The 27,019-nt window shown below is 45.6% G+C and overlaps 1 protein-coding gene across 1 annotated transcript; it reads right to left on the minus strand.

Annotated features, from left to right (window-relative positions):
- Nucleotides 1-3,115: 3,115 nt before the first annotated feature.
- Nucleotides 3,116-25,444, minus strand: MTCH2 (mitochondrial carrier 2). The gene is made up of 13 exons (XM_038764843.1): nucleotides 25,325-25,444; nucleotides 15,950-16,036; nucleotides 15,655-15,761; nucleotides 13,431-13,451; nucleotides 13,192-13,254; nucleotides 10,710-10,767; nucleotides 10,403-10,454; nucleotides 10,051-10,110; nucleotides 8,879-8,972; nucleotides 8,545-8,592; nucleotides 7,974-8,041; nucleotides 6,206-6,281; nucleotides 3,116-3,338 (listed from the first exon to the last, which is right to left on the minus strand). Exons 1-13 carry the CDS (start codon nucleotides 25,344-25,346, stop codon nucleotides 3,252-3,254), a joined length of 843 nt encoding a protein of 280 aa, XP_038620771.1. The 5' UTR covers nucleotides 25,347-25,444; the 3' UTR covers nucleotides 3,116-3,251.
- Nucleotides 25,445-27,019: the final 1,575 nt, after the last annotated feature.

Below are 27,019 nucleotides of genomic sequence, written 5' to 3' on the forward strand. Positions count from 1 at the left end.
AGCGGTTGGGAAGTACAAATTGGCAACATATAGAGACAGTCCCTACCCAACAGTGGGCTCACAATCTAAAAGACTATCGATTGAGTCCTGCGCGCAAAGAACTGTACCAAACGCTTCGGAGAGTCCAATACAATGGAGTTGGAGACACGGTCCTTGCCCTCAAGGAGCTTACAATCTAGCTTACAATCGCAAAAAAAACCCCTAGTCTTCACGAAAGCAATGTACCAACTTTTCCTTTCCGGAAAACTTTCAAGAACAAAAGAGACAGGGACGGGTTAGATGCAGCCTACCTGGGAAGCACGTGGAGGCACAGATTCTTTGGGTCTTCCATTTTAATCACTCTAGGGCAGAGGTCCTCGGATTGGGAGTCGGAGACGACCGGGGGATTGCGGAGTTTCGACGGCCTCTTGGGGAGAGGAATTCAAAGTTCGAAGCAGCCATTTGGCAGCCACTTGCGAGGTGCGTGAACAGGGTAGTGTGTTTGTGAGACAGAGAAGGGAGGGGAGAGAGAGAGCACACGCATACGCGCACGTTGGGGTGATATACGCAATGTGGGATGAAGTTTGAGAATCAATAACCCAACAGACCCCTACGGTAACTCGGTTTCCACTCAGCAACTCCAACCAAATAAATTAGAGGGATTTGGAACAGTTCACCCTGTCTGGAATGCGGTAAGCTCCGAAGCTAGACATCTCTACGGTAGCACAGCTCAGTTCCGGCAACAGGGAGTTTTCTATTTCTGCTCCGTCACCACCTTTAAACCGCCATCCTAAAGAGAAAGCCGTTTAGTGTCCAAAGATAACCCCATGGATGTTTCTTCAAAAGTGAAAGGACTAGCAGTCTTTTCCGCATTAGACACTAGCCCACCCTAGAGCGGCTGCTGGCCGGGCGCCTTATCAAAGCAAAGGCAGCAGGAAGCCGATATGGCAGAGCGAGCCGTCCTGCGTCTGCCTGCAGAATGCCATGTTGCTTTATCTGCTCCTGCTTCCGCAGACTGATCATCCTTCAGAGTGATCTAATGTTTCTTCTGCCCATCCTGCTGACACCCACCTGGCTCCCGATCCCGCTAGAGGAATACGTGGGTATCCTAGCCCCCGACTTCCAGGGATGCTGTGAAGCTGGCTGCGTTTCCGGGCCTCATTTATCCATCGACTCTGTTCAAGAATCTTGGAGTACTGCCTGGACATACGCTGTCAAATATAGTTCGGGGTGATCCTCATCAAACCAAGAGAAGTCCAAGGTCCGAGCCTCATGGCTCATAATAATAATGATGATGGCATTTGTTAAGCGCTTACTATGTTCTAAGTACTGGGGGGGGGATACAAGGTCATCAGGTTGTCCCCCGCGGGGCTCACAGTCTTCATCCCCGTTTTACAGATGGGGTAACGGAGGCACAGAGAAGTCACTTGCCACGCAGCGGACAAGTGGCGGAGCCGGGATTAGAACCCACGACCTCTGAGTCCCAAGCCCGGGCTCTCACGGACGTGAGTCTGCAAAGTAGCCTTTAATATGCCGTCTTGCCCATTTTTGGAGAACAAAGTCGAAAACATGGAGCAGCCTCTGGGTGACTTCCTCAAGGGCTCCTGGCGACCGGAATCCCAAGGGTCCAACAAATGATACGGAAGGGACGAGTGTGATCTGAGACCAACTGCATTGAAAAATGCAATTAAAAGGATCAGTGGATATGGGGAACAGGTGGAATCAAAACTTAATATGAGTGGGCAACTGTCACTGAGTAGCTTTACGATACTAGTGAACGTCTATAAGCTGCCAAATTTGCTTATCAAAGCCATTAAAAACCAGTTTCCCTCCGGTGGTCAACTAGGAACTCCAATCATGGATGACTTCTAGGGCCAAGAGGTGTTTCTTGGCCTTCCGAACACCCCCATTTCATCGCTCAAACACACCAAGTACCACTGTTTCTTGTTCTCCAAATTTCCTCTGCTTTAGTCTGGCTTTATTGGGTTTAGTTTCTTTTCACAATCAACAAACCAAGAAAATGGCCATTTTCAATTTTAACTTTCTGAATTTCACTAGAACGTAAGTTTCTGGATGTCCTTAGCCATGGCTCATGCCGCACTTCACTGTCCCAGCAGCCTGGGGGAGGATCCCTGTATTTTGCATTAATTCTGCACTATAAAAATCCATATTCCCAGACGTGGGATTGCAAAAAATTATTTCTACAGGTTTCTTGGGTGAATCAAAGTGCTTCTTTCCTTCCCCTCCAGATTTCCCCTCTCCAAAACAGAATCAAGAGGGAAAGGAGAGGCCATGCACAATTAGAACTGCTCTGTATTCAGAAAGAGGAGAAGGCAAGGGCCACAACCCCAAAGCAGGGGAGGACTGCTACAGTGCGTCATGCTTTTGTTTTAAAAAATGGTATTTGTTACGTGCTTACTACGTGTCAAGCACTGTTCTAAACGCCGGGGTAGATACAAGTTAATCAGGTTGGACACAGTCCCTGTCCCACGTGGGGCTCACAGTCTTAATCCCCATTTTACAGATGAGGTAACTGAGGCACAGATAAGTGAAGTGACTCGCCCAAGGTCACACGGCGGACAAGTGGCAGAGCCAGGATTAGAACCCAGGTCTTTCTAACTCTCAGGCCCATGCTCTATCCACTAGGCCATGTGGCTTGCTGGAGGGCTCCAGGGGATGAGGAGAGCACGACCAAACCGGACCCACCCCATTTTATTTGTGGGAAAAGAATAATGTTAAGAAATATCCACGGATGCCACGTCTCCTAAAGCTTCTCCGTTTTCCCTCTCTAGAAGGGTGAAAGATTACAGGCATGTGCCGGGGAGATGCTGACCTCTCCTGCAGGGTCTGGAGGAGAAGAGCTTTTAGCCTCCTAGCAAATTGCTTCAGTGATTTTCTGAAAAGTCTCACGAGACGGCTTCTAATCAATCCTATTCACATTTCCACAGCCCTTCATTCTGCCAAGCCTGAACTACTGGGACAATATGCTCGCCCTTTTGAAGAAGTTCAGCTCTGTTTTCCATGAAAAGTCACATTAAAACCAAAACGAAAAAGTTCCCAGTCAGAACGGCAGCAAAGCATCTTCTTTCCTGCACTGGGGGGTATGAGGGAGAGGGAAAAAAGGCAAACACGCACCTTCATTTTCCCAAGATTAACTGATTATTAAAAAAAAAAGAAAAAGTAAAGCTCCACACTGTATAGAAATCAACATTCTCTCCCATAATTTTGTTTATCTGGGACTTCGGAAATGTCATCGTCTCTGCCAGATATCTTCAAATAAACATCTTCAAGTCCCAACAGTAGGTCTTCCCACAAGGAACCTTCCGGAAAAAGAGACTATTTCCTCGGCTCATGTTTCCCTAGAAAAGAAAAACCAACAGTGAGGAATATATGAGGTCAGGAAATCCAACCCACTGACCCAGGGAGAGAAGATGCAGTAACCGAACAGGATCTCTTGGGAACGGAACCAAGGAAGTAAGAGCAAGACAGGGTCGGTAGCTGTAAAATAAACAACTGTCTTGTCTTTCTCTCACAATAAGGAAGTGATCTGAATTTCTGTCCCCAGGGAAGGAATTCCTACCTAATTCATTCAATCGTATTTACTGAGCGCTTACTGTGTGCAGAGCACTGTACTAAGCGCTTGGGAAGTACAAGTTGGTAACATATAGAGATGGTCCCGACCCAACAACGGGCTCACAGTCTAGGTGGGGGAGACAGACAACAAAACAAAACATGTGGACGGGTGTCAAGTCGTCAGAACAAATAGAATTAAAGCTAAATGCACATCATTAACAAAATAAATAGAATAGTAAATATGTACAAGTAAAATACATAGAGTAATAAATCTGTACAAACATATATACAGGTGCTGTGGGGAGGGGAAGGAAGTAGGGCGGGGGGATAGGGAGGAAAAAGGGGGCTCAGTCTGGTAAGGCCTCTTGGAGGAGGTGAGCTCTCAGTAGGGCTTTGAAGGGAGGAAGAGAGCTAGCTTGGCGGATGTGTGGAGGGAGGGCATTCCGGGCCAGGGGGGAGGACGTGGGCCGGGAGTCGACGGTGGGACAGGTGAGAACGAGGCACTGTGAGGAGGATAGCGGCGGAGGAGCGGAGGGTGCGGGCTGGGCTGGAGAAGGAGAGAAGGGAGGTGAGGTAGCAGGGGGCGAGGGGTTGGACAGCCTTGAAGCCGAGAGTGAGGTGTTTTTGCTTGATGCGTAGGTTGACAGGCAGGTTTTGGTGACGGACTGGATGTGAGGGGTGAACGAGAGAGCGGAGTTGAGGATGACACCAAGGTTGCGGGCTTGTGTGACGGGAAGAATGGCAGTGCCGTTTACAGTGATGGGAAAGTCAGGGAGAGGACAGGCTTTGGGAGGGAAGATAAGGAGTTCAGTCTTGGACATATTGCGTTTTAGATGGCAGGCAGACATCCAGATGGAGATGTCCTGAAGGCGGGAGTAGACACGAGCCTGAAGGGAGGGAGAGAAAGCAGGGGCAGAGATGTAGATTTGGGTGTCATCAGCCTAGAGATGATAGTTGAAGCAGTGGGAACGAATGAGTTCACCAAGGGAGTGTAGATAGAGAACAGAAGGGGACCGAGAACTGACCCTTGAGGAAACCCTAGAGTAAGGGGATGGGAGGGGGAGGAGGAGCCCGCAAAGGAGACTGAGAATGAATGGCCGGAGAGATAAGAGGAGAACCAGGAGAGGCGTCTACCATGAACCCCAATAATCTGCTACACCTAGAGGTTAAGGAAAACCTTAAAAGATCTGATAATCGGATCATCTAGGATCTGGTGGTGCCATTTCACCCTTTAGTCCTATATCAGTCTTTGGGCTCCTTGAGGGTGATAGTACTATTAATTATTCTAAATTAATCTTAAGGCTGTTTCATAGACTTTTGGCTTTTAATCCTCAAAGAACCAAAAGACTTTTGGCTTTTAATCCTTAAAGAACCTAAGTTCAGGGCAACAGCTTCATCCCCTGGGCTGGGGCAAGCAACTTGGCAACGCTGGGTAAAACAACACACTGGTGGCCCTGGATGGAGGCTGAAGAGTGCAACTACCTGTCACGCCACTTCTTCTGTTCCTTAAACTGGCCCGTCCCTAATTGATCTTAGGAGGCCCTGCTTCTCCCTCAGAGCTTAGCACAGTACCTGGCACGTCTAACCTTAACATATACCACAATATACACTGGTTCTGGGCCCCAACCCCACAACCGGGCTCGGCCCACGGAGGGGGTGCTGTAATAAACAAGTTCAATAGTGGCAGGGAGTGCCACCTCTAAAAATCCTTTCCCCCCTCATCAAGCTCTGGGGGGCCAAAAATCTGTGCTGTCTGGGCTGGGGCAAGTAGAGGTGAGGAGAAACCCACAGGGTGCCTATCAGCTCTCAAGGCTCTGCCCACGAGTCTGGAAGGATGGGGACCGAAGTGAAGGACCCAGAGGACCAACTTCGTCCACCCCCATTTCTTTCCTTAATAATAAGAATTGCTGTGAAATCATTCATTCAGTCGTATTTATTGAGTGCTTTTACTGTGTGCATGCAGTTAAGCAATTCCTTTTTCCTCTTTGTTTCCCGTTTCAAATCACTTCCCTCGTAGGAACAGCTGTGGCATGATTGTCTCAGTGCTCCCTTGTCCACTTAGTCCAATGGCTGGATTGGACACAGCTGCACATTTCTCAGAGAAACAGGATTCTCCGTTCTGATAATATACTCTCCATCATCATTAAAGGGCAAACTAAATCTGAACCCTCCACCTCTTGACTGGGACTGCAGCTTGGGGGAATAAATAAGGAACCATCCGAGGTGTGGCCTCGCTCTGTCACAGCTGCAAGTGCCTTAACCTCCTGTGTCTGTTTCCTCAACTTTAAAGAAAGGTAAAACACTGATACATTTCAAAGGGAATATGAAGTAGTGTTTCAAAGCGGTTCTGGAAATTCAAAATATAAGTGTAATAACGGTCAATAACCAGCAATCCCCAAGGCAACTACCTACTTAGCTCTTTTGGTAATTTTAATACAATTCTCCGTGATAGTTATTTTATGGATTCTTATTTCCCCAATTCCCCCGCTGTTAAACGTGAGCCCTCTTCAATTTCCAGGTCAGATTAAAAATTCTTCCCAGGGTGTTCGACTGAACCCTATTAAGTCGGAGGACAGATAAAAGAAATCGGAAGCCAGACCGGTGGGGCAAGTTGGAATGCAGGGGACCTTTCGAGAGAGGCAGAGGGAACTACCTCTTTGTGTAGCTGACACCAGCAGTCCAGCCAGGAAGAGTATATCGGAGCATAAGGAGGCATTCCACCGGCAAGCCTGAAACAAAGAGGTCTGCAAGTCAGAGCAGGTATTTTCGGATGATTCCCCCAGAAATTCGGCTCCCTACAACGCACACGCCCCGCGGGGCAGGATCACACTGTTCTCCAGTAGATATGCTATAATCTAGTATGACATTTGGGAAGAGAGCCCATTTCCGACGAGGCGATCTTTGTTGGGGCGGGGAAAAAAATGCGGGACCAACAACCTTTTCTTCTACATTTAGGCTGTGAAGCTATAAAGGTTGAAAGCTAGAACCAGTTTCTCACCTATCTTCTTACCCAGGGGACTGCGCTTCTGGCAGCAGACTCACTGCCAACACGATGGGAGGTTGGAGGGGAAGAAGGGAACTGGTACACATAGCTTATCTGGTGCTCGGAAGGGATTTAAAACTGGCAACTGAAGAACAGCAGGGTTCAATCCATCCCTTCTCAATAGCTTGTCCCACCCATTCTTCTGGGGAGATTTCTAGACTATGCACGTAATACACTCTCATCTATCACTCTGTGCTTACAAATCCCACAACAGGCAGCACGTAATGCCAAGGACTGTGGCCAAAACTGTTTTATGTCTTGTGTGAGAAGTGATAGGTCTGACACTACTCTAATCTCCAGGGCACTGGGACCCAAATTATTATTCGCTGAGAGGCCAAGTTTCCTCACTGAATTAGAAATGTCATTCAGTGACCAGAATTTGGGAAATCTGCACTCTTCCCTGTTCACTTCTCCCTTCTGTCCATTAGACTTTTGGGATGAGATAGAGAGAGAAAAAAAAAGAGTGGAAGAATCCATCTGCTAAATATCCTTCCTCTCTTTATTTGATGTCCACTTTCTCCATGAGCTACCTCTAATTTGTTACAAGTGCTTTTTTGGGGGAGTTTTTTTGCATACCAAACAAAACCAGTGAATCTCAACTTCCCTACATCCAGATATGGGCAGGTAAAAGAAGTTAAAAGAAAGAATCTAATTCATTTGAAATCCTGTCTCCCTTTAAAAAGATGTACTTAAGGCAGGAGTGATCTGTATCACATGAACGTTTCACGGCACCTAGAGCCTTTGTGAGTTTAATAAACATTAAGACTTTAATGCTGAATGGGAAATAGTAAAACACAACTGGACATTAAGTAATGGGTTCTTTATGGATGGGAGCTAGAGAACAAATCACTCCCAGGAGAAACACAGCTCACCCAAGCTCAGTCTGGGAGCTTAAATGTGGGGCAATGACTATGTCTGATCAGATTTTCTAGTATCTATCCTTGCACTTAGCACAGGATATCTGCACAAATAAGCACTTAACAAATCAGTCAAATACAGACCCTTTCAGAGATCTGCTATTTGTTTATTTATTAAAATGGAATTTAAGTGCTTATTATGTGCCGGGCAATGTACTAAGCACTGGGGGAGATACAAGCTAATCAGGTTGGACCCAATCCACGTCCCACATGGGGTTCACAGTCTTAATCCCCATTTTACAGATGAGGTAACTGAAGCACAGAGAAGTTAAGGTTCCACAACAGACAAGTGGCAGAGCCAGGATTAGAAACCAGATCCTTCGGATTCCCAGGCTCGTGCTCTATTCACTAGGCCATGCTGTTTCCCTTTTTATTTGCCAGTGTTCCTTGTTTGTCATGACTGTCCTAGTTCCTCAATACACTCAGTTGTTTCAGGAAGGAAGAAAAGGCTGGGCACTTACCCACAGTTGTTGACAGCCATAAGGTTGGAGACTAGTACGAAAGGATAGGTCAGCATACTGGCGAAGAACTGCAACACAACACAGACCAGTGTGAGTTGGCTGGATAGTGCCTAGCTTCATTCTATCTTCTCTAGGCCTCCTTGTTCTCCTCATAAGCAGTCACAGCCTTTTGCCACTGAGGGGGTACTCTGGCATGTTCTCGGGATCCAAAGAAAAAGTCTCACTTTGAACTTGGAGCAGATATAAAGCCCACACTCCGCCACATCTGGTTGGTGATGCCAAATCATCACTGGCAGTAGGTACTGTCCAAAGGGAACCATTCAACCCTTTTTGGTCTGTGGATCTATCTTATGGCACTTTATCTCCAGATGCTCAGTCCTCTGGCAAATGTCAATTCAACCAGAAAACACGGGAAACCTAAGTGACCTCTTCCCACAAGAGAACAAAAAGTTCTGGGTGCATGCCCTGAGGAACGCTGAGACTGATATGCTCTGACATTCTCAACACAGACACATAAAAACAATCACTCTCACCTGGGGGAATGAGAAAAAAGAAAAATGAACATACTTACCCCAGTAACAGCCTGGGAATAACTCTTCATTTCGCTCATGGTGGAGACCTACAGAAAAACCATTAGAATGAATAAGGAACCTGAATTTGTGTCAGCTCATTGCACCCTAATCCAGACAAAGGAGCCAAGTTATTACCATTCCTCACTCAAATCACCATCTGGTCTACTGCGGAGGCTCCTGTAACTGGATCTTATTGATAAAAGCAGGCAGTGTCGATTATGGTGGCAAAAAGGCATTCGACTGCCAGAACGCTCAATACCGAGAAGGGCTAATAAACAGACCTTCCTCTTTCACTCCCCAAAAGGTGCAAAATCCACCAAGAACATAACCTACCCCACTCTCCAGTGCATACGTGTTGATGAGGTAGGCCAGCGTATTACAGAGCCATAGTGAAATGACGTCACCAAGGAGGCGAGGAACAAGGCCCCTAAATGAAGACAAGCATGAGGGTAATGAACTTCTAAAGAACAAACAGCTCAAACTGCACGGAAACAGCTCATGAAGTGTGTTTGAACAGTTTCTGGAGTGTGTAAGGAACTAGAAGGATGTCAAAAGTTGGAATCCATTCCCTTCTGTTTTGTTCACACCTTTTACCTATTCTCCCTTCTGAAATAGGGCAAGCAGGCTTCTATCCATGTTCTCTGGAGAGGTCTAAACCCAGTACTTTTCAGCCCAAATATCCACATATGGTATTGAATTCCAATGCTCCTTCTTCCCATTATTCTTAGGGAGTAATTTGTAATTTTGCTCACTGGCCCATCATCACACTGCTTGCTTAGCAATAACACTGACTGCGGCCAAAAAAAAATCTGGGAGCTCTCACAGACACGGTCCCTGTGCAGCAAAATTATACTTCCACATGAGAAAGGCAGGGAGGCAACAGACAAAAATCACAGGGAGAGAAAGAGCAACACCCTAAGGAAAAACAGAAAAAATGACCAGAACCAGCCCACAACATTTCTGAGATTCTAGATTTCAGACGATCTAGAGCTTTCTAGGAATGTCACGTAAAAGTTTGAGGAAAAAGGATGAAAGAGAGATTTAAAAGCTCTTCAGAAGGGTCAGAAAAATGGAAAAAGGCACACTGCTATGCAAGCATTCCAACATCCACTTGCTTGGGGCTAGCAAACTCTAAACCTTTTATACTTTGTGAAGAGTAAAATTTATTCTGCCACTTTAAGTGTACATTTTAAAATTTAATTGCTATGCTAAAATAAAGCATACTTGTCCAAGAAGCAGAGATGATTTTGGGATGGAAAACCTGAGAAAAACTGGTCAGGCAGTTAACTGCAAACTCCAAACTTCCTAACCAGCCAGAGATTAAAGCCCAGGAATGGGCTTCAGGCCCAAAGGAATTCTAATGGGAAGGCAGTTGAAAGAAGAATGAATCCCTCAATGGCCTAAAAGAAGGTATCTGCACTGATTTCGCCTGGAAAATCACCTTCCCAAGGCTTCCTGCTTATAATGAATTACTAAAGCAAAAAATTTCAGCCAAAGAAACTCACGCAAAGAATCCTAGGATGCCTTCCTCCTGATAGATGGTTGATATGGAGTCGAAAACTCCGCTACATTGGGAAAAGAAGAGACGAGTTACATTCAGATTAGCCTGTGGGGCTGAACAAAAATTACAGTATTTGATGGGGTAAGCTTTACTTCTCTCCCCGCAACTTCCTTTCAGCCACTTTTCTGGAGGGCTCTAATCCGAATACCCACATAGAGACATTTGTAGACAACAGGTGAGGGGACACGTGGAATGTTGAAACCACCACCCTAGCTGTGTGCAGGTGGCGAGAGAAGAGCCTCCAGTTTCTCTGCCTCTCAACATACCCTTACAAATATACAGAACCAAACACTTACCAATATTTGGACTCTCTGCCAATGAATTGTACCATACACCTCAGGGTGATCACTGCAGGGCAGAGAGGAAAGGCATTGGTAGAAACACCAAGAAGTGAGGAGTTTTGCAAACCCTACAATAATAGAGACCGATGGGTACTTTGGCTAAAGTGGGTGAAAAATCCAGAAAGGAACCCGTAATTGGGTGAACGCCTATGACAACCTGAGTGAAACTGAGGCATTACAAGGGTGACTGAGAGGAGAATAGAAAAAGTGAACAGGGCATGCATGGATCACTCCCACAAGGATCACAGGTGTGAAAACATACCATGGAAGGGATGTGTGACGAGGGTAGCAGCAGACCGGGCAACCATCTCTCGAGAAGTCTACAAACAACCAACACAGATTTATGAAAGCGGATATCGACATTCCAAAAATCTTCCGAGTTCAAAATGTGAGGACTGAATGAAAGAGGGAGTGAGGCACAAGAAGACACTTGTCCTCGAGTCAGCAATGTAAGGCTAACAGAACCGTGATACCGAATCAGGCAAGCGATCACATCTTTCATTCAGGCACTTCAGGGTTTCTTATAAATGTTATTCCTTGCGATCCAAATGGGGTCAGGTGTAGACTACGCTCTCGGTTTTAGCTGAGGAACAGAACTTAAGGTCACCAACAAATAGACGTAGAACTGGAACGAGAGCTAAGAGTCTGTAACTCTTAGCCCTGTGTTCAGACCGCTTTGCCACACAGTTTGATTTGAGTTACTCCAGATTTGGTAGCAGATACTGGTTTCACATATTTACTTCACCAGCCTCTACGGGGTGGGCACATTTGAGGGACAACTTCTAAGGACAGTGAAAGGGAAGAAAACGAGCACACAGTGTGTTCAGCCTAATTCTTCCAAGATCAGGATGCTCACTGTTAAGGAGTAACAACGAAGGATGCAACTTCAACTCTTTGGAAAAGGATCCTGAGTTGTTAACGGTTACAAATGCTCAGGATTCCGATTTTTAGCCACTCTTTCCAATAACCTCTAATGGCTAACCACCACCTCTTTTCATAAAACAGAATATTCTTGTTGGCTCCAAAAATCTGCGCCAGTCTTACCTATCCATTTTTCCCCAGCTTCCATTTCTGGTTTCTCCCACACTAGTACTCTAACTGCTCCTGACTTGTGATTCTCCCGCTTTTGACCCACTGCTCTCGCCTTTCTGTCTGCGTGAAAATCCCTCCCCTCTCGTCTCTGCCAACGTCCTAGCTTTCCTTCAAAGAGCCCTCCTACTAAGTGACTTAATAATAAGAGTGGTCTTTGTTAAGCGCTATGTGCTTAGTACAACAGTGAGGTAGAGACGAGATAATCAGGTCAGAAACGGTCCCTGCCCTACGTGGGGCTCATGCTCCAAGAGACATTCCTTGACTAACCCCTTGTTTTGGTCATATCACCCTGTCAGCCACCTAAGCCCTCAACTGTAGATCTATGTATTGATTTCTTCTGCACTGCAGCATTTGTAATGCTTTCTTACTTTTTTTTTTTAACCTATTGAGTATTTAATGTGTCCACTTTACGCCCATTAATTTAATTAATTAAGTAGGCTTCAATAATGGAATAGCAATAATAATAGATGACGATGACCCACGGTGTTCAATGCTAATAGACAAATAGGTCATTACTGAAGACCAATCAATCAATAGTGGCTCAGTGGAAAGAGCACGGGCTTGGGAGTCAGAGGTCATGGGTTCTAATCCCAGCTCCACCACTTATCAGCTGTGTGACCTTGGGCAAGTCACTTCACTTCTCTGTGCCTCAGTTACCTCATCTGGAAAATGGGGATTAAGACTGCGAGCCCCGTGTGGGACAATCTGATTACCCTGTATCTCCCCCCGTGCTTGGAACCGTGCTTGGCACATAGTAAACGCTTAACAAGTATACCAAAATTATTATTATTATTATTATGAATTAGTGCAGGGCACTGCACTAAACGCTTGGGAAAGCACAATACAAAAGAGTTGGTGGCCATGTTTCCTGACAAGGAGCTCACCACTTTGGACGAAAGCAACGTGGCTTAGTGGCAAGATCACGGGCTTGGGAGCCAGAGGTCGTGGGTTCAAATCCCAGCTCCGCCGTTTGTCAGCTGTGTGACTTTGGGCAGGTCACAACTTCTCTGTGCCTTCGTTACCTCATCTGTGAGACTGTAGGACTGTGAGCCCCATTCGGGGCAACCTGATCACCTTGTATCTACTCCAGCACTTAGAACAGTCCTTACCATCATTATTATTATCTTAGGAAACTACCTGAATATGGATGCTTCATACAGACTACGGAACTGGTTAACCAAAGACAGCTGCGTCGCCAGGAAATATCAGCAGGTTCAAGAGAGATTAGGATAAACGGTCCACAGCAGGTTACTAGAGGGATGCTGAGAGAAAAGTTAAGGGACATTCCACTGCTGGAGACAGAATATTGAACTGAATGGAAGCTTAATCTGACCTACAAATGGCACTGCTTACTCAAGCTGACAAGACGCTTCAATATAAGATGGGCTGTGAAGAGTGAAGGTAAACCCTAAGGCTATATCGATACTCATTCTTTATACTAAACACACTCAGTGAAATCATAACTGCCTCAAGTGTGTCACTTCCTGAATCAATTTAGGACTAGAGGTTTCAAGTCTAACATCAACGATTGGTCTTAAGTGAAAAGAAAGAAGTGAAAAGAGATTGGCTCTGGGATCTGCATCGGTCAGTGGCTACCATCTGTCACAGTATCTAGAGTCAGGCTTCAAGCGGCTCAGGGTCCCATCTCTTACCTCCTTGATAACCTGGTCGAGGGAGGAAGGAATTGCTTTCGGTCCAGATGCCGGTCCCAATTCCTGAGGAAAGAATACAATCAGGTCAAGGATCCTGATAGTTCCCAAAAGAAATCAGTGAGTGCAAACCGGTGTTCATGAAATAGCTGGCAGTTCACTAACTGCTTAAGGGAAAGACCGGATGTCCCGTCTACTTGTGAGGGAATGGGATTTGTGCACAAAAATCAACTCTAACATACCTCAGCGTTGTCCTGGTACTGCTATGGAGAAAAAGAAAACACAGGGAGATTAGGGTCATTGCACTGCCACGCAAAATAAGGGGAGAAAAAAATTTCAGGTGTGCAAGTAGAGGTGAAGTCAGATTAACAATAATTATAATAACAATAATAACTATGGTACTCGCTAAGCACTTACTGTGTGCCAGACACTGTATTAAGTGTTGGGTAGATGCAAGATAATTGAATTGGACACAGTCCCTGTCGTACATGGGGCTCAGCCCTAATCCTCATTTTACAGTTGAGGAAATTGAGGCACAGAGAAGTTAAGTGACTTGCCCAAGGTCACATAGCAGACAAGTGAAGACATACCAAGTCCCTACTTTCTCCAAATCTATTTCTGTCTCTCAATTAGCAATGGTCATGAATAGCTACAGGCAACTGATTAATCGGGAAGAAAATCTGCACCACAAATTGATCACACTGCCCAGTTTCGCGAAATGGTCAAGCAAAGGTATGAAAAAGTAAGGACTACATAAAGATAACTTGTTAGAAAAAATATTTATATAGAAAGACAACTGATATGAGTATAGCCCAATGCTTCTTGAGAAAGTAGGGTTTGCAGTGGATCATGGTGAATTTGTGCGCATTTCAAACACATACCACACTCTTTTCTTTGTCAAAAGGGAACTGCAAGAATTACTTAATGAGAGGCCATGAAAAAGGAGTGGAAGAAGCAAGGACTTTCCAGTAACTGAAAGACTGACTCACTGCTTTTATTACTCTCCTAGCTCAAACCCCAGTTCTTTTCCTAGCTCTAAAACTCAGCCTCCTTCTCAATCAATCAATCAATCGTATTTATTGAGCGCTTACTGTGTGCAGAGCACTGTACTAAGCGCTTGGGAAGTACAAGTTGGGACAGTCCCGACCGAACAGTGGGCTCACAGTCTAGAAGACTCTCTCTTTGCTCCCATCCTATTTCCAGATTTTCCTTTCCAACAAGCTGCTGCCTCTTCTTGCACCTTATCATTCTGTCAATTTCAATTTACCTCTGGGTCCAGGTATAGCACAGAAATCACCCGCCTTGTACAAAACCCCTCTTTTTCTAGTTTCCCATGGGGTTAGGCTGAAGAGATCCCATTTTCTTAACTTTATACGCTATACTGAATACTGCTGATCATTCCACTCTTTTATTATACTGAAATGGGCCATTACCCAAGGTACATAGCCGGAGTCTTCAGTCCCCAATTACAATAGTTTTGTTCTCAGTCTGGTAGGGATTCTCTCTCCCATCAAGTCTGTGTTATCCTCATTTGCTTTAGGTATGTGCCTGCTCATCTCCACCAGGGTGATGGCTGATTGTTTTAGATCATTAACATAACCGCGCCATCACTTTTTATTCTTTGCACAGACACTCAATTATCAAATGCAATCAGAGCCCAAATGGCACCTTCAAAACTCATATATTCTCACAACTACCACTAGCAACTCTGATCAAGTCAAACGAGTTAACACAAAAGTTAGCTCTTTCTTTGTCTTGGACTCTGTGCTTGGGAAAACTGCTGCCCTAGAGATCATCAACTAGTTGATTATTAGCTTTCATGAAGACTACAAACTGTTCCCAAATTACTGAGGCCGGTGACTAGTCAGCCATAAGATTGCTCAATGCCCAGCCCATGAAACCCAGCCAGGAGAAAAAGGTTGGAACCACACTCCTCTCCTTGCCCATTATGTCTGTGGCCTAATTAGCTGATAAGGCTTCAGGTTTCGGTAATGACAGGTGCAACAAGTAGCAACGGATCACTTAAAAACTTGAAAGCTGAAACTGCATGTCCCAAGCTGAAAATCCCATGCTAAAGAAACTATAATAGTTTAAAAACTGAAAAGCATTAATAACATAACTCTGAGTTACAGGATGGAGTCCATTGGGATGGGTTTGGGTACTAGTGTAATTATCACAAGGGGCCAAACAGTGAATAGTGTCAGGGAATTCAAATATACAATGGAAAGATGTTTCCTTCCATCTTCATACAAAGTAAACTGAGCTGCTTAAGTGGCCCACGGCCCCTGAGATTTCCCTTAAGTTAATGGCTGCAGGAGATAAATTACATTTCAGGTCAATGCTGAATGAATGTCAGAAAACCAAAAAGCCAAGTTAACCCGAATATTACCACCCAATAAGAGTGATCAGGAGAGGAGAACATCTACTGATCCTGCTGGAAGAGGATTTTTTTGAGGTTTCACTTACCTGCAAAACTTTACTATGGACTACAGTCCCAACAGCTCCTGAACAGAGTCTGGGGGCTAAGCCTGTGAAAAGTCCTTTCTTTCCATCAATCTTCATAATGTGTTTAGCTAAGAAAGAAAACAAATACTCAGATACTCAGACCCATTCGAAGAGGCTACGATCAAAAAACAAAGGCACTCCAAAGGAGCATGCTTCCTGCTCCACTTTACGATTTCTACATTGTCCTCTGATTTTAATTCTTGACCCTCAACGCCTAGCCCCCACAGCCCCTAATTGCCAATCACCCCTCACTCACCATATGCAAAAAGGCCAGGGAGCTGATAGACTTGTCGTCCAAAGATATTTCTTCCAAGAGTTGGAGGAAGAGGTTCATATCCCACCTTTAAAAATAAAGAAATACAATATGCAGAGATATAAATAAAGGGACAATGCTGAGTTTGGTACGGAGAACCCTGTACTTGAATTGGATACCTCAAGTCTATTGCCAGTTGTGTCTGGCTTGTCATGTAATCCATTTATTTAACCTAGAATTTCCGTTTTTCCACCTGAAAAAATGAAGGAAAAATACACTATCCATCTTCTTCCTATATGATTGTGAAGATGAGATAAAATATAAATGCAACTATAAACTACTTTAAACTCACTGTGAGGTCATTTACATCTACAAAATGTCACCGATCCTTTAAAAATCTCAGTCAACTCTTAGTCTCCTCACAGATTTGAAGCAAACCAATGTTCTAACAGAAGGCAAAATTATGGCATAATATTTTCAGGGTAAGCCACAGGCAAGTGTGGAAAACTGAACCTAGGATTTATAAACTAGGTAGAAGTCTATCCAGTCTACTATGCCATTCTGTTTCTTAAATTAGACAAACCAGAGCTTCTTGAAAAAGAATACAGCACGCACATTCCTGAATTGGGGTTGTACACTAATGAGTTAGGAAGCAGGTACCAGGAACAATAATAAACGTTTGCAATGTGCTTGAGCACAGCACTAAGTGCTGGAGAGATATACAAGGGCATTGATTTGAACAGAGTCCTGACCCACACTGGGCTCACGATTTACGGGATGGCAGGGAAGGACACATAGCGAAAGAATAAAAAAGTAATTGAAAAACAACAGTAAGTCCATCAATGATATGTATTGAGCGCTTACTGTGCTGAAAGCACTCTACTAAGTGATGGGAAAGTACAGTACAACAGAGTTGGTAGACATTCCCAAAATGAGCTTACCCGCCCTAAAGGGGAAAAAGCAGGTCTATTACTTCCTAGAGAGAATAGCAAATTAAGGCTTTTCCCCCCTCCTAATGCTTCCTATAGATCAATCTGGCTTTCAATAACCTATCATTCCAGTGGTGGCTCCAGAAAAATAAGGCCATTAAATGTAGTAGGTGACCCTTTTCAAACATGAAACCTGGATCTGTTACTTTTGGACATTTGATACTCGCCTCACCCCCAACCTCACTTAGGTAAATATCTTTATATTTACATTATAAATTATTTATTTATAGTACTGAATGTCTCTTCTGACTGTATGTTTGTTATGGACAGGGAATGTGTCTACTAACACTTTTGAACGGTACTCTCTTAAGTGCTTAGTACAGTGCTCTGCACATAGTACACATTCAAAAAATACCATCAACTGACTGATAAGCCTGAACCTCTTCCCTGATAGAATTCATGTTATTCTGCCTATTAATCCCTTGAAAATTACTTTCTATGTGAGATTCTTTAGTTTTGCTTGGTTATATGTGGTTCTCTTTGGCGTAGCAACAGACTCTCAAGGAAATAGGTTACATTTATTCAACAGTAATGAGGCTTGGTGTACCAAACAGTGCCAAACACTGTTATTTTTTTAAAAAGCCTTGATTACAAAAATATTCAAAGGTACAGGAAGTTTCAAGATTCCCTTGAAAGCTAACAATGGAAACTAGTTATTAGGTCAATATGAACAATAGGCCTTTATATTCTTTTTGCTTGGCAGAGTTAGGATTAAGTACCTGATTAAAAAAAAAAAATCCTAGTCCAAAACTTCGAAAATTGTTAAAAAGAAAAAAAAATATTTAGGAAAGATTCATGGAACGAAGAAAGCTCAGAAATATGATCTCTGGGATGAAAAGACGCACTGATTATTCAGACTTTGAACACAATGACAGCACAGGAAAGCAAGGCCCTAACATTCCTACTGCTAGAAAAACAATAATATTTTCACCAATCTCATTGCCAGAACATACGAGGGCAACACATTCAAAGCTAAAAATCTGTTTTTTTTTTTTTAAATGGTATTAATCAATTAATCAATGGTATTTACTGAGCACCTACTGTGGGCAGAGCACTGTACTAAGCACTTGGAAGAGTACAACAGAGTTGGTAGCCACATTCCCTGCCCACAAAGAGCTTTCAGTGTACAGTGTAAAGTGCTCACTATCGGCCGGGTGCTGTGGCATATATAGCAGCTACTCAGGTTGGACACAGTCTGTATCCCACATGGGGCTCACAGTCTTAATCCCCATTTTACAGATGAGGTACCTGAGGCACAGAGAAGGTTATGTGACTTGCCCAAGTCACAAAGCAGACAGGTGGCGGACCCTGGAATTAGAACCCAGGTCCTCTGACTCCCAAACCCATGCTCTATCCTCTAGGCTATGCTTCTTCTCTACTCATGCCGCTTCAATTAATTTACTTGGAAAAACTGCACGTAAGTCAGCGTCAAATCAATCAATCAATCGAATTTACTGAGTGCTACCGTAAGCAGAGCACTGTAGTAAGTGCTTGGGAGAGTACAATGTAACAGAATAACTGGTAGGCATGTTCCCTGCTCACAGTGAGCTTTACCGTTTAGGGGGAGCTTGCAGGAAAGATCTAACAGCAGCCTAATCAAGATCATCTATGGGATAATGATGGCCATTTTATTTCATTGGTTCATAACTGCATGACAAAAAATGTGGCCTGTGCTCTGACTCTGATGCCACATAACATAAGCATATACATAACACATATGCCAGATGAGGGACTCATACTCCAACTAGACCAACTGCTGCCTCCTTCAACATGTCTGCACTTGAAGTGAAAGTAAAAAAAATGAAGTGTTTGCCCCGTAATTTTGGAGGTCACTGCTTGCCTAGTCAAAGGTTATATGTGATTAGATATTAAACGAGTAAAACAAACAGTTGATAGTGTATCTGACAGCCGGCTAAAATCTTTCAGCCTTGTAACAGGCCAGTATTGACAGCATTCATTCATTTATTTAATTGCATTTATTGAGCGCTGTGTGCAGAGCACTGTAGTAAGCACTTGGAAAGGACAATTCAGGCAACCGAGAAGAGATAAATCCTGCCCACAAACAGGTTCTTCTTTTCCCCTCCTCCTTTTTCCTCCTCTTCCTCCTGCTCCTTCTCCCCCCATCTCCTCGTCCCCCCTTTTTCCGTCTCCCTCCTCCTGGAGTTACGATGAGCTGAGGACCGACCCGGCTAGAACTCTACCCTCCTCTCCCGGGCCCCCTGCAGTCTCCACCTCCTTCCCTCTCCATTCTAGATAGTCCCCATCTCTTGGAAGCAGCATGGCTTATTGGAAGGAGCCCGTGCTTGGGAATCAAAAGTCATGGGTTCTAATCCCAGTTCCTCCACTGGTCTAGTCACTTAACTGGGCAAGTCACTTAACTTCTCTGGGCCCTCAGTTCCCTCATCTGTAAAACGGGGCATGAAGACGATGAGCCCCCACGTGGGAACAACCTAATTACCTTGTATCTACCCCAGCGCTTCGAACAGTGCTCGGCACACAGTACACGCTTAACAAATACCCTTATTATTTGCATAGCACAGAAGTAGGTACTTGAGGAACATATAAAAAAAAAGTGAAAAATGAGCTTACAAAGACATCTAGTAGATGATTAATTACAATGGTTACAATACAATGGTTAAAAAAAGGCAAGAAAGAAACAGCACAAGTGAATAATAGAAACATCCCATTCTCCTATACCATAGTTGCATTCTCGAAACTCCCTGCAATAAGGAAAGCTCATGTTGTAATATCCACGGAGCTACTTGGCACATGCCCCAGGCCATGATCATTCCTCCTCCAAAACCAAGCCCTGCTGTAGCCAAACAGGTTCACATCAGAAGCTCCCTCACCATTCAACAGCTCTCTGGCCCAAATGCGTAGTGAAAACAGCACAAGTTATGCCAAGTTTTCACCCAACAACATGACCTAAAAGGATCAAATTGCAGCACTGGCTATTAAAAAGCGTCCACGTCCTTCATTTTCAGACCAGAATGCTGCAATGTGCAAGTCTAAGTCGTTTTGGGACAGAGGAGAATAGCTTCCAGGTTCCTAGTGAGAACTGTTTCTTGTTTCTGCAGTTGCTGAAAGAAGTTGCCTCAACTTTAAAAGCTTTTATCTTTTTCTGGGAGTTCTCTTTCCGAGATTTCATACTACATTCTGAAATGAGCCCCGTGCCTCTGAATTTAACAGTAAAATCTACTGGAAAGCAATTAAAACCCAAATAAAATGAAAACAAAGACATTTCAAGAATTTTGGGTTACCTCAAATTGGACTCATTGAAGCGCTCTCTTTTTGCATATTCAACAGCTTTCTTCTTAGGACTGGACTCTCCTGACATTTTGATTCGTTAATTAAATCTATTCATGAACTTTATATATCTACTGGGGAACCATATCGGATGGTGGATCTATAAAATCCTTGGGTCTCTCTGGGAATTGATGAGCAAACTTCAATGTAAGGAGCAGAACTCCTCACCCTGGGCTTCAAGGCTGTCCATCACCCTAGCCCCCTCCTACCTCACCTCCCTTCTCTCCTTCTACTGCCCAGCCCGAACCCTCCGCTCCTCCACCACTAATCTCCTCACCGTACCTCGCTCTCGCCCTGTCCCGCCATCGACCCCCGGCCCACGTCAATCCCCCAGGGCCTGGAATGCCCTCCCTCTGCCCCTCCGCCAAGCTAGCTCTCTTCCTCCCTTCAAGGCCCTGCTGAGAGCTCACCTCCTCCAGGAGGCCTTCCCAGACTGAGCCCCTTCTTTCCTCTCCCCTCGTCCCCCTCTCCATCCCCCCGTCTTACCTCCGTCCCTTCCCCACAGCACCTGTATATATGTATATATGGTTGTACATATTTATTACTCTATTTATTTATTTATTTATTTATTTTACTTGTACATTTCTATCCTACTTATTTTATTTTGTTGGTATGTTTGGTTCTGTTCTCTGTCTCCCCCTTTTAGACTGTGAGCCCACTGTTGGGTAGGGACTGTCTCTATGTGATGCCAATTTGTACTTCCCAAGCGCTTAGTACAGTGCTCTGCACATAGTAAGCGCTCAATAAATACGATTGATTGATTGATTGATTGATTGAGCATAGCTAATTATAATCGGCTGCACAAAGGGCACTAAGAGAGGTGATTCTGGGACCAGCAAGGAATTGTACTCTCCCAAGTGCTTAGTACATGTTTTGCTCACAGTAAGCGTTCAATAAATACTACTAATGAATGAATAGTAGCGGCAAGTGTATTTATTAAATGCTTACTGGGTGCAGAACACCGTACTAAGTGTGCATGAGGAAACACAGGGAACAGCGCACGCTCCCAAGCGCTTAGTACAGTGCTCTTAACACAGTAAACACTCAATAAATACAATTGATTGGTTGATGGGAATTGGACATGGTCCCAGTCCTTCAGGGGGCTCACCACCTAAGAGGCGATAATGGAAAACTAGTGGAAATACTGTGATCTTTATCCCTGTCTTTCCTGACAGGCCAGATACAGCAGGAAAGGAGGGGTGCCTTTGGGACACTAGGATATGTAACGCTACACACTGTGAACAACGCCTTCCTCCACCAACAATCCTCTAATTTGCCCATACTCAGAAAAGATATGCATCTCCAGACCGAGCCCCTTCCTTCCTTCCTCTCCCCCCTCGTCCCCCTCTCCACCCCCCCCATCTTACCTCCTTCCCTTCCCCACAGCACCTGTATATATGTATATATGTTTGTACATATTTATTACTCTATTTATTTATTTATTTATTTATTTTACTTGTACATATCTATTCTATTTATTTTATTTTGTTAGTATGTTTGGTTTTGTTCTCTGTCTCCCGCTTTTAGACTGTGAGCCCACTGTTGGGTAGGGACTGTCTCTATATGTTGCCAATTTGCACTTCTCAAGCGCTTAGAACAGTGCTCTGCACATAGTAAGCGCTCAATAAATACGACTGATGATGATGATGATGATCTTGAACCCAAGGACTAGGTGTGTGGACTAAGCCAATTGCAGCAGGCTTATATTGGACTCTGTCTTAATAGGAAATATTTCAGTCAGTCTCCAAACTGCTGCAGTTCCGTTTAGTTAGCGGCGCTTTTAAAAAAAGGGCTAGACTCATAGGAATGGGGAAAAAAGTTGGAGACAGGGTGGCTTTTCAGCCACAACCCATTAACAGGACCCTCGGGAAAATCCATTTAAAAATCAGAATGTGTCCAAGCTCACCAAGGAAATGTCTGAGATTAAAATTATACACTTACACTTTGTAGCTTTCAAAATATTTGCAGAGAGGGACAAATTGCACGTTTTTTTTTCTATCCAAAACCCACATGCAGCGTGGCTTAGTGGATAAGGCAAGGGCTCGGGAGTCAAAGGTCGTGGGTTCTAATCCCAGCTCCGCCGCTTGTCTGCTATGTGACCTTGGGCAAGACACTTCTCTGTGCCTCAGTGACCTCATCTGTAAAATGGGGACTAAGACTGTGAGCCCCTGGAGGGTCAACCTGATTACCCTCTATCCTACCCCAGCCCTTAGAACAGTGCTTGGCACACAGTAAGTGTTTAACAAATATCGTTATCATTATTAGTAGTAAGCGCTTGACAAATACCATCATTATTCTTCGTCTCTGGGCCTCAGTCCCTCATCTGTAAGCTGGGGATTGAGACTGGGAGCCCTATGTGGGAGCCGTGTGACTTTGGGCAGGTCACTTCACTTCTCTGGGCCTCAGTGACCTCATCTGTAAAATGGGGAGGAAGATTTTGAGTCCCGCGGGGGACAACCTGTTGACCTGGTATCTACCCCAGCACTCAGAACAGTGCTTGGCACAGAGTAAGTTTTTGACAGATACCATCATCATCGTCGTCTATCCCAGCGCTTAACACAGTGCTTAACACACTGTCAGCACTTAACAAATAAAATCATTAGTATTTGGGCGGAGGCTGGGGAGGTGAGGCCCTGGGGAAAGGGAGAGGGCTGATAGAAGCAGCGTGGCTTGGTGTAAAGAGCCTGGGCTTGGGAAGTCATGGGTTCAAATCCCGGTTCCGCCACTTATCAGCTGTGTGACTTTGGGCAAGTCACTTCACTTCTCTGTGCCTCACTTCCCTCATCTGTAAAATGGGGACTACGACTGTGAGCCTCACGGGGGACAACCTGATGACCTTGTATCTACTCTGGTGCTTAGAACAGAGCTTAGCACATAGTAAGCACTTAACAAGTACCATCATTATTATTATTACTCTAGTGCCTAGAACAGTGCTTGACACATATTAAGCGCTTAACAAATACCATCATTATTATTATTACCCCAGTGCTTAGAACAGTGCTTGGCCCATAGTAAGCGCTTAACAAATATCATAATAATTATTACTGTTATTACCCCAGTGCCCAGAACAGTGCTTGGCTCATAGTGAGCACTTAACAAATAAATACCATCAGTATTACTGCAGTGCCTCGAACAGTGCTTGGCACATAGCTAGCGCTTAACAAACACCATAACTATTATTATTACCCCAGAGCCTAGAACAGTGTTGGCCCATAGTAAGCGCTTAACAAATACCGTAACTATTATTATTACCCCAGCGCCTAGAACAGTGCTTGGCACATACTAAGCATTTAACAAGTACCATAACTATTATTATTATTCCCCCAGCACCCAGAACAGTGCTTGGCCCATAGTAAGCGCTTAACAAACACCATAACTATTATTACCTCAGTGCCTAGAACAGTGCTTGGCACATACTAAGCGTTTAACAAGTACCATAACTATTATTATTATTCCCCCAGCACCCAGAACAGTGCTTGGCCCACAGTAAGCGCATTAACAAACACCGTAACTCTTATTACCCGAGTGCCTAGAACAGTGCTTGGGCCCATACTAAGCACTTACCAAGTACCATAACTATATTATTCCCCAACGCCAAGAACAGTGCTTGGCACAATAGTAAGCGCTTAACAAATACCATCATTACTATTATTATCATAAGATGAAGGGGGGGAGAGGGAGCAGCTGATGGCGGCCGGGACTGATTGACTGAGGCCTGACTGACTGACGTACTGACTGACTGAGGCCTGACTGACGGCTGTACTGATTGACTGAGGCCTGCCTGACTGACGTACTGACTGACTGAGGCCTGACATTGATTGGCCTGACGGCCTGACTGACGGCCGGACTGACTGACTGAGGCCTTACTGGCTGACTGACTGAGGCCTGACTGACTCGCCTGCCTGCCTGAGGCCTGACTGACTGACGGACTGATTGACTGAGGCCTGACTGACTTGCCTGCCTGACAGATGGCCGGACGGCCTGACTGACGGCCGGACTGATTGCCTGAGGCCTGCCTGACTGACTTGCCTGCCTGCCTGAGGCCTGAATGGTGGCCAGACTGACTGACTGGGGCCTGACTGACTGAGGCCTGACTGACTGACTTGCCTGCCTGAGGCCTGACAGACGGTCTGACTGGCTGAGGCCTGACGAACTGACGGGCTGATTGACTGAGGCCTGACTGACTTGCCTGCCTGACGGCCCTGACAGATGGCCGGACGGCCTGACTGACGGCCGGAACAGATTGCCTGAGGCCTGCCTGAGTGACTTGCCTGCCTGCCTGAGGCCCTGAATGGTGGCCAGACTGACTGACTGGGGCCTGACTGACTGAGGCCCTGACTGACTGACTTGCCTGCCTGAGGCCTGACAGACGGTCTCTGACTGGCTGAGGCCTGACGAACTGACGGCGCTGATTGACTGAGGCCTGACTGACTGACTGGCCTGCCTGACGGCCCGGGACTGCTTGGAATGACGCCTGACTGACTGACTTGCCTGCCTGACTGACTGAGGCCTGACTTGCCTGCTGCTGACTTGACAAGCGCTTAGTACAGCGTTCTGCCACACAGTAAGCGCTCAATAAATACGATTGGTTGATTGAGGCCCTGCCTGACTGATTTGCCTGCCTGCCTGAGGCCTGACTGACTGACGGACTTGCCTGCCTAAGGCCTGACTGACGGACTGGACTGACAAACGGACTGATTGAGGCCTGACTGACAGACTGATTGACTGAGGCCTGACTGACTTGCCTGCCTGTCTGAGGCCTGACTGAACGGACGACCTGACTGGATCATCATCAATCGTATAAATGAACTGAGTATGAATGACTGAATGAACTGAGGCCTGACTGGACTTGCCTGCCTGAGGCCCCGACTGACTGACTGACAGCCGGGCTGACCGACGAAGGCCTGACTGACTGACTGACGGGCTGGCTGACGGACGGACTGCCGGAAGTCCGCCCGACCGGAAGTCCCGGGCCCCTGAGGCGGGGGGGAGGTGATGGCGAAGGGGGAAGGCCTCCCTGGAAGCGGGAGAAGCGGGGGATTCCCCGCGGCGGGTGGGTGTGGGAGGGTCGGCTCATTACCTTGCACCAGCACCTTGACGTACATAAGCGGGCTGGGACAGGAGCGTCAGGCCGGAGCTGAGCAGCACCTGGCTAGGCCCCCGTCCCGCCATGATGGCACCCGCGGGAGGACCCACCGACCCGCGGCCCTCCCACTCACACGGGGCGTGCGCACGCACGCGCGGGATGGGGAGGGATGGGGAGCCGGCTCCCTACGTCAGCACGCACGCACGCGCCCTGCGCGGGGTGACGCAAGGGGCGGGGAGAGACGGCGGCGGAGGGGGCGGGGGGGAGAGGGGCGCGGAAGGCGCACGCGCCCCTGCGCGAGGTGACGTAAGGGGAGGAGAGAAGCGGCGGCGCGAGAGGGGAGAGCGCACGCGCGCGAACCGGCTCGCTGGGCCCCTGCGCATGCGCGTGAACCGGCCCCTCTGGCCCCCTTGTGCATGCGCGTGAACCGGGCCCTCTGGCCCCCCCCTTGCGCATGCGCAGGCTTACGGACCCTGAAGGCCCCGACAAGGTCACGGGGGGAAAGTGAAAGCTAGAAAGCGGACATTCATTCATTCATTCATTCATTCATTCATTCATTCATTCATTCATTCTTTCTTTTTCTCTCTCTCTCTCTCTTTCTTTCTTCCTTTCTTTCCTTTCTTTCTTTCTTCCTTCCTTCCTTTCTTTCTTTCCTTTCTTTCTTTCTCTTTCTTTCCTTCTTTCTTCTTCTTCTTTTCTTTCTTTCTTTCTTTCTTTTCTTTCTTTCCTTCTTTCTTTCTTTCTTTCTTTTTCTTTCTTCCTTTCTCTCTCTTTCTTCCCTTCCTTTCTTTCCTTTCTTTCTTTCCTTCTTTCTTTCTTTCTTCTTTCTTTCTTTCTTTTTTTCTTTGTTTCTCCTTTCTTTCCTTCTATCTTTCTTTCTTTCTCTTTCTTCTTTCTTTCTTTCTCTCTCTCTTTCTTTCTTTCTTTCTTTTTCTTTCTCTTCTTTCTTTCCTTTCTTTCCTCTTCTTTCTTTCTTTCCTTCTTTCTTTACTTTCCTTTCTCTTTCTCTTTCTTTCTTTCTTTCTTCCTTTCCTTCTTTCTTTCTTTCCTTCTTTCTTTCCTTCCTTCCTCCTCTTTCTTTCTCTTCCTTCCTTCCTTCTTCTTCCTCTCCCGTTCTTTCTTATTGAGCACTTACTGTGAGCAGAGCACCGTACTAAGCGCTTGGGAAGTCCAAGTCGGCAACATCTAGAGACGGTCCCTTACCCAACAGCGGGCTCACAGTCTAGAAAGGGGAGACAGACAACAAAACAAAGCATGGGGACGGGCGTCAAGTCACCAGAATAAATAGAAGTAAAGCTAGATGCACATCTTTGACAAAATAAATAGAATAGCAAATATGTAGAAGTAAAATAAGTAGAGTAATAAATCTCAGTGGAAAGAGCATGGGCTTTGGAGTCAGAGGTCATGGGTTCAAATCCCGGCTCCACCAATTGTCAGCTGTGTGACTTTGGGCAAGTCACTTAACTTCTCTGGGCCTCAGTGACCTCATCTGTAAAATGGGAATTAAGACTGTGAGCCCCACGTGGGACAACCTGATCACCTTGTATCCCCCCAGCGCTTAGAACAGTGCTTTGCACATAGTAAGCACTTAACAAATACCATCTTTTAGACTGTGAGCCCACTGTTGGGTAGGGGACTGTCTCTATATGTTGCCAACTTGTACTTCCCAAGAGCTTAGTGCAGTGCTGTGCA

The sequence above is a fragment of the Tachyglossus aculeatus genome, chromosome 22, assembly GCF_015852505.1.
Source record: "Tachyglossus aculeatus isolate mTacAcu1 chromosome 22, mTacAcu1.pri, whole genome shotgun sequence".
Classification (NCBI taxonomy): Eukaryota; Metazoa; Chordata; class Mammalia; order Monotremata; family Tachyglossidae; genus Tachyglossus; species Tachyglossus aculeatus.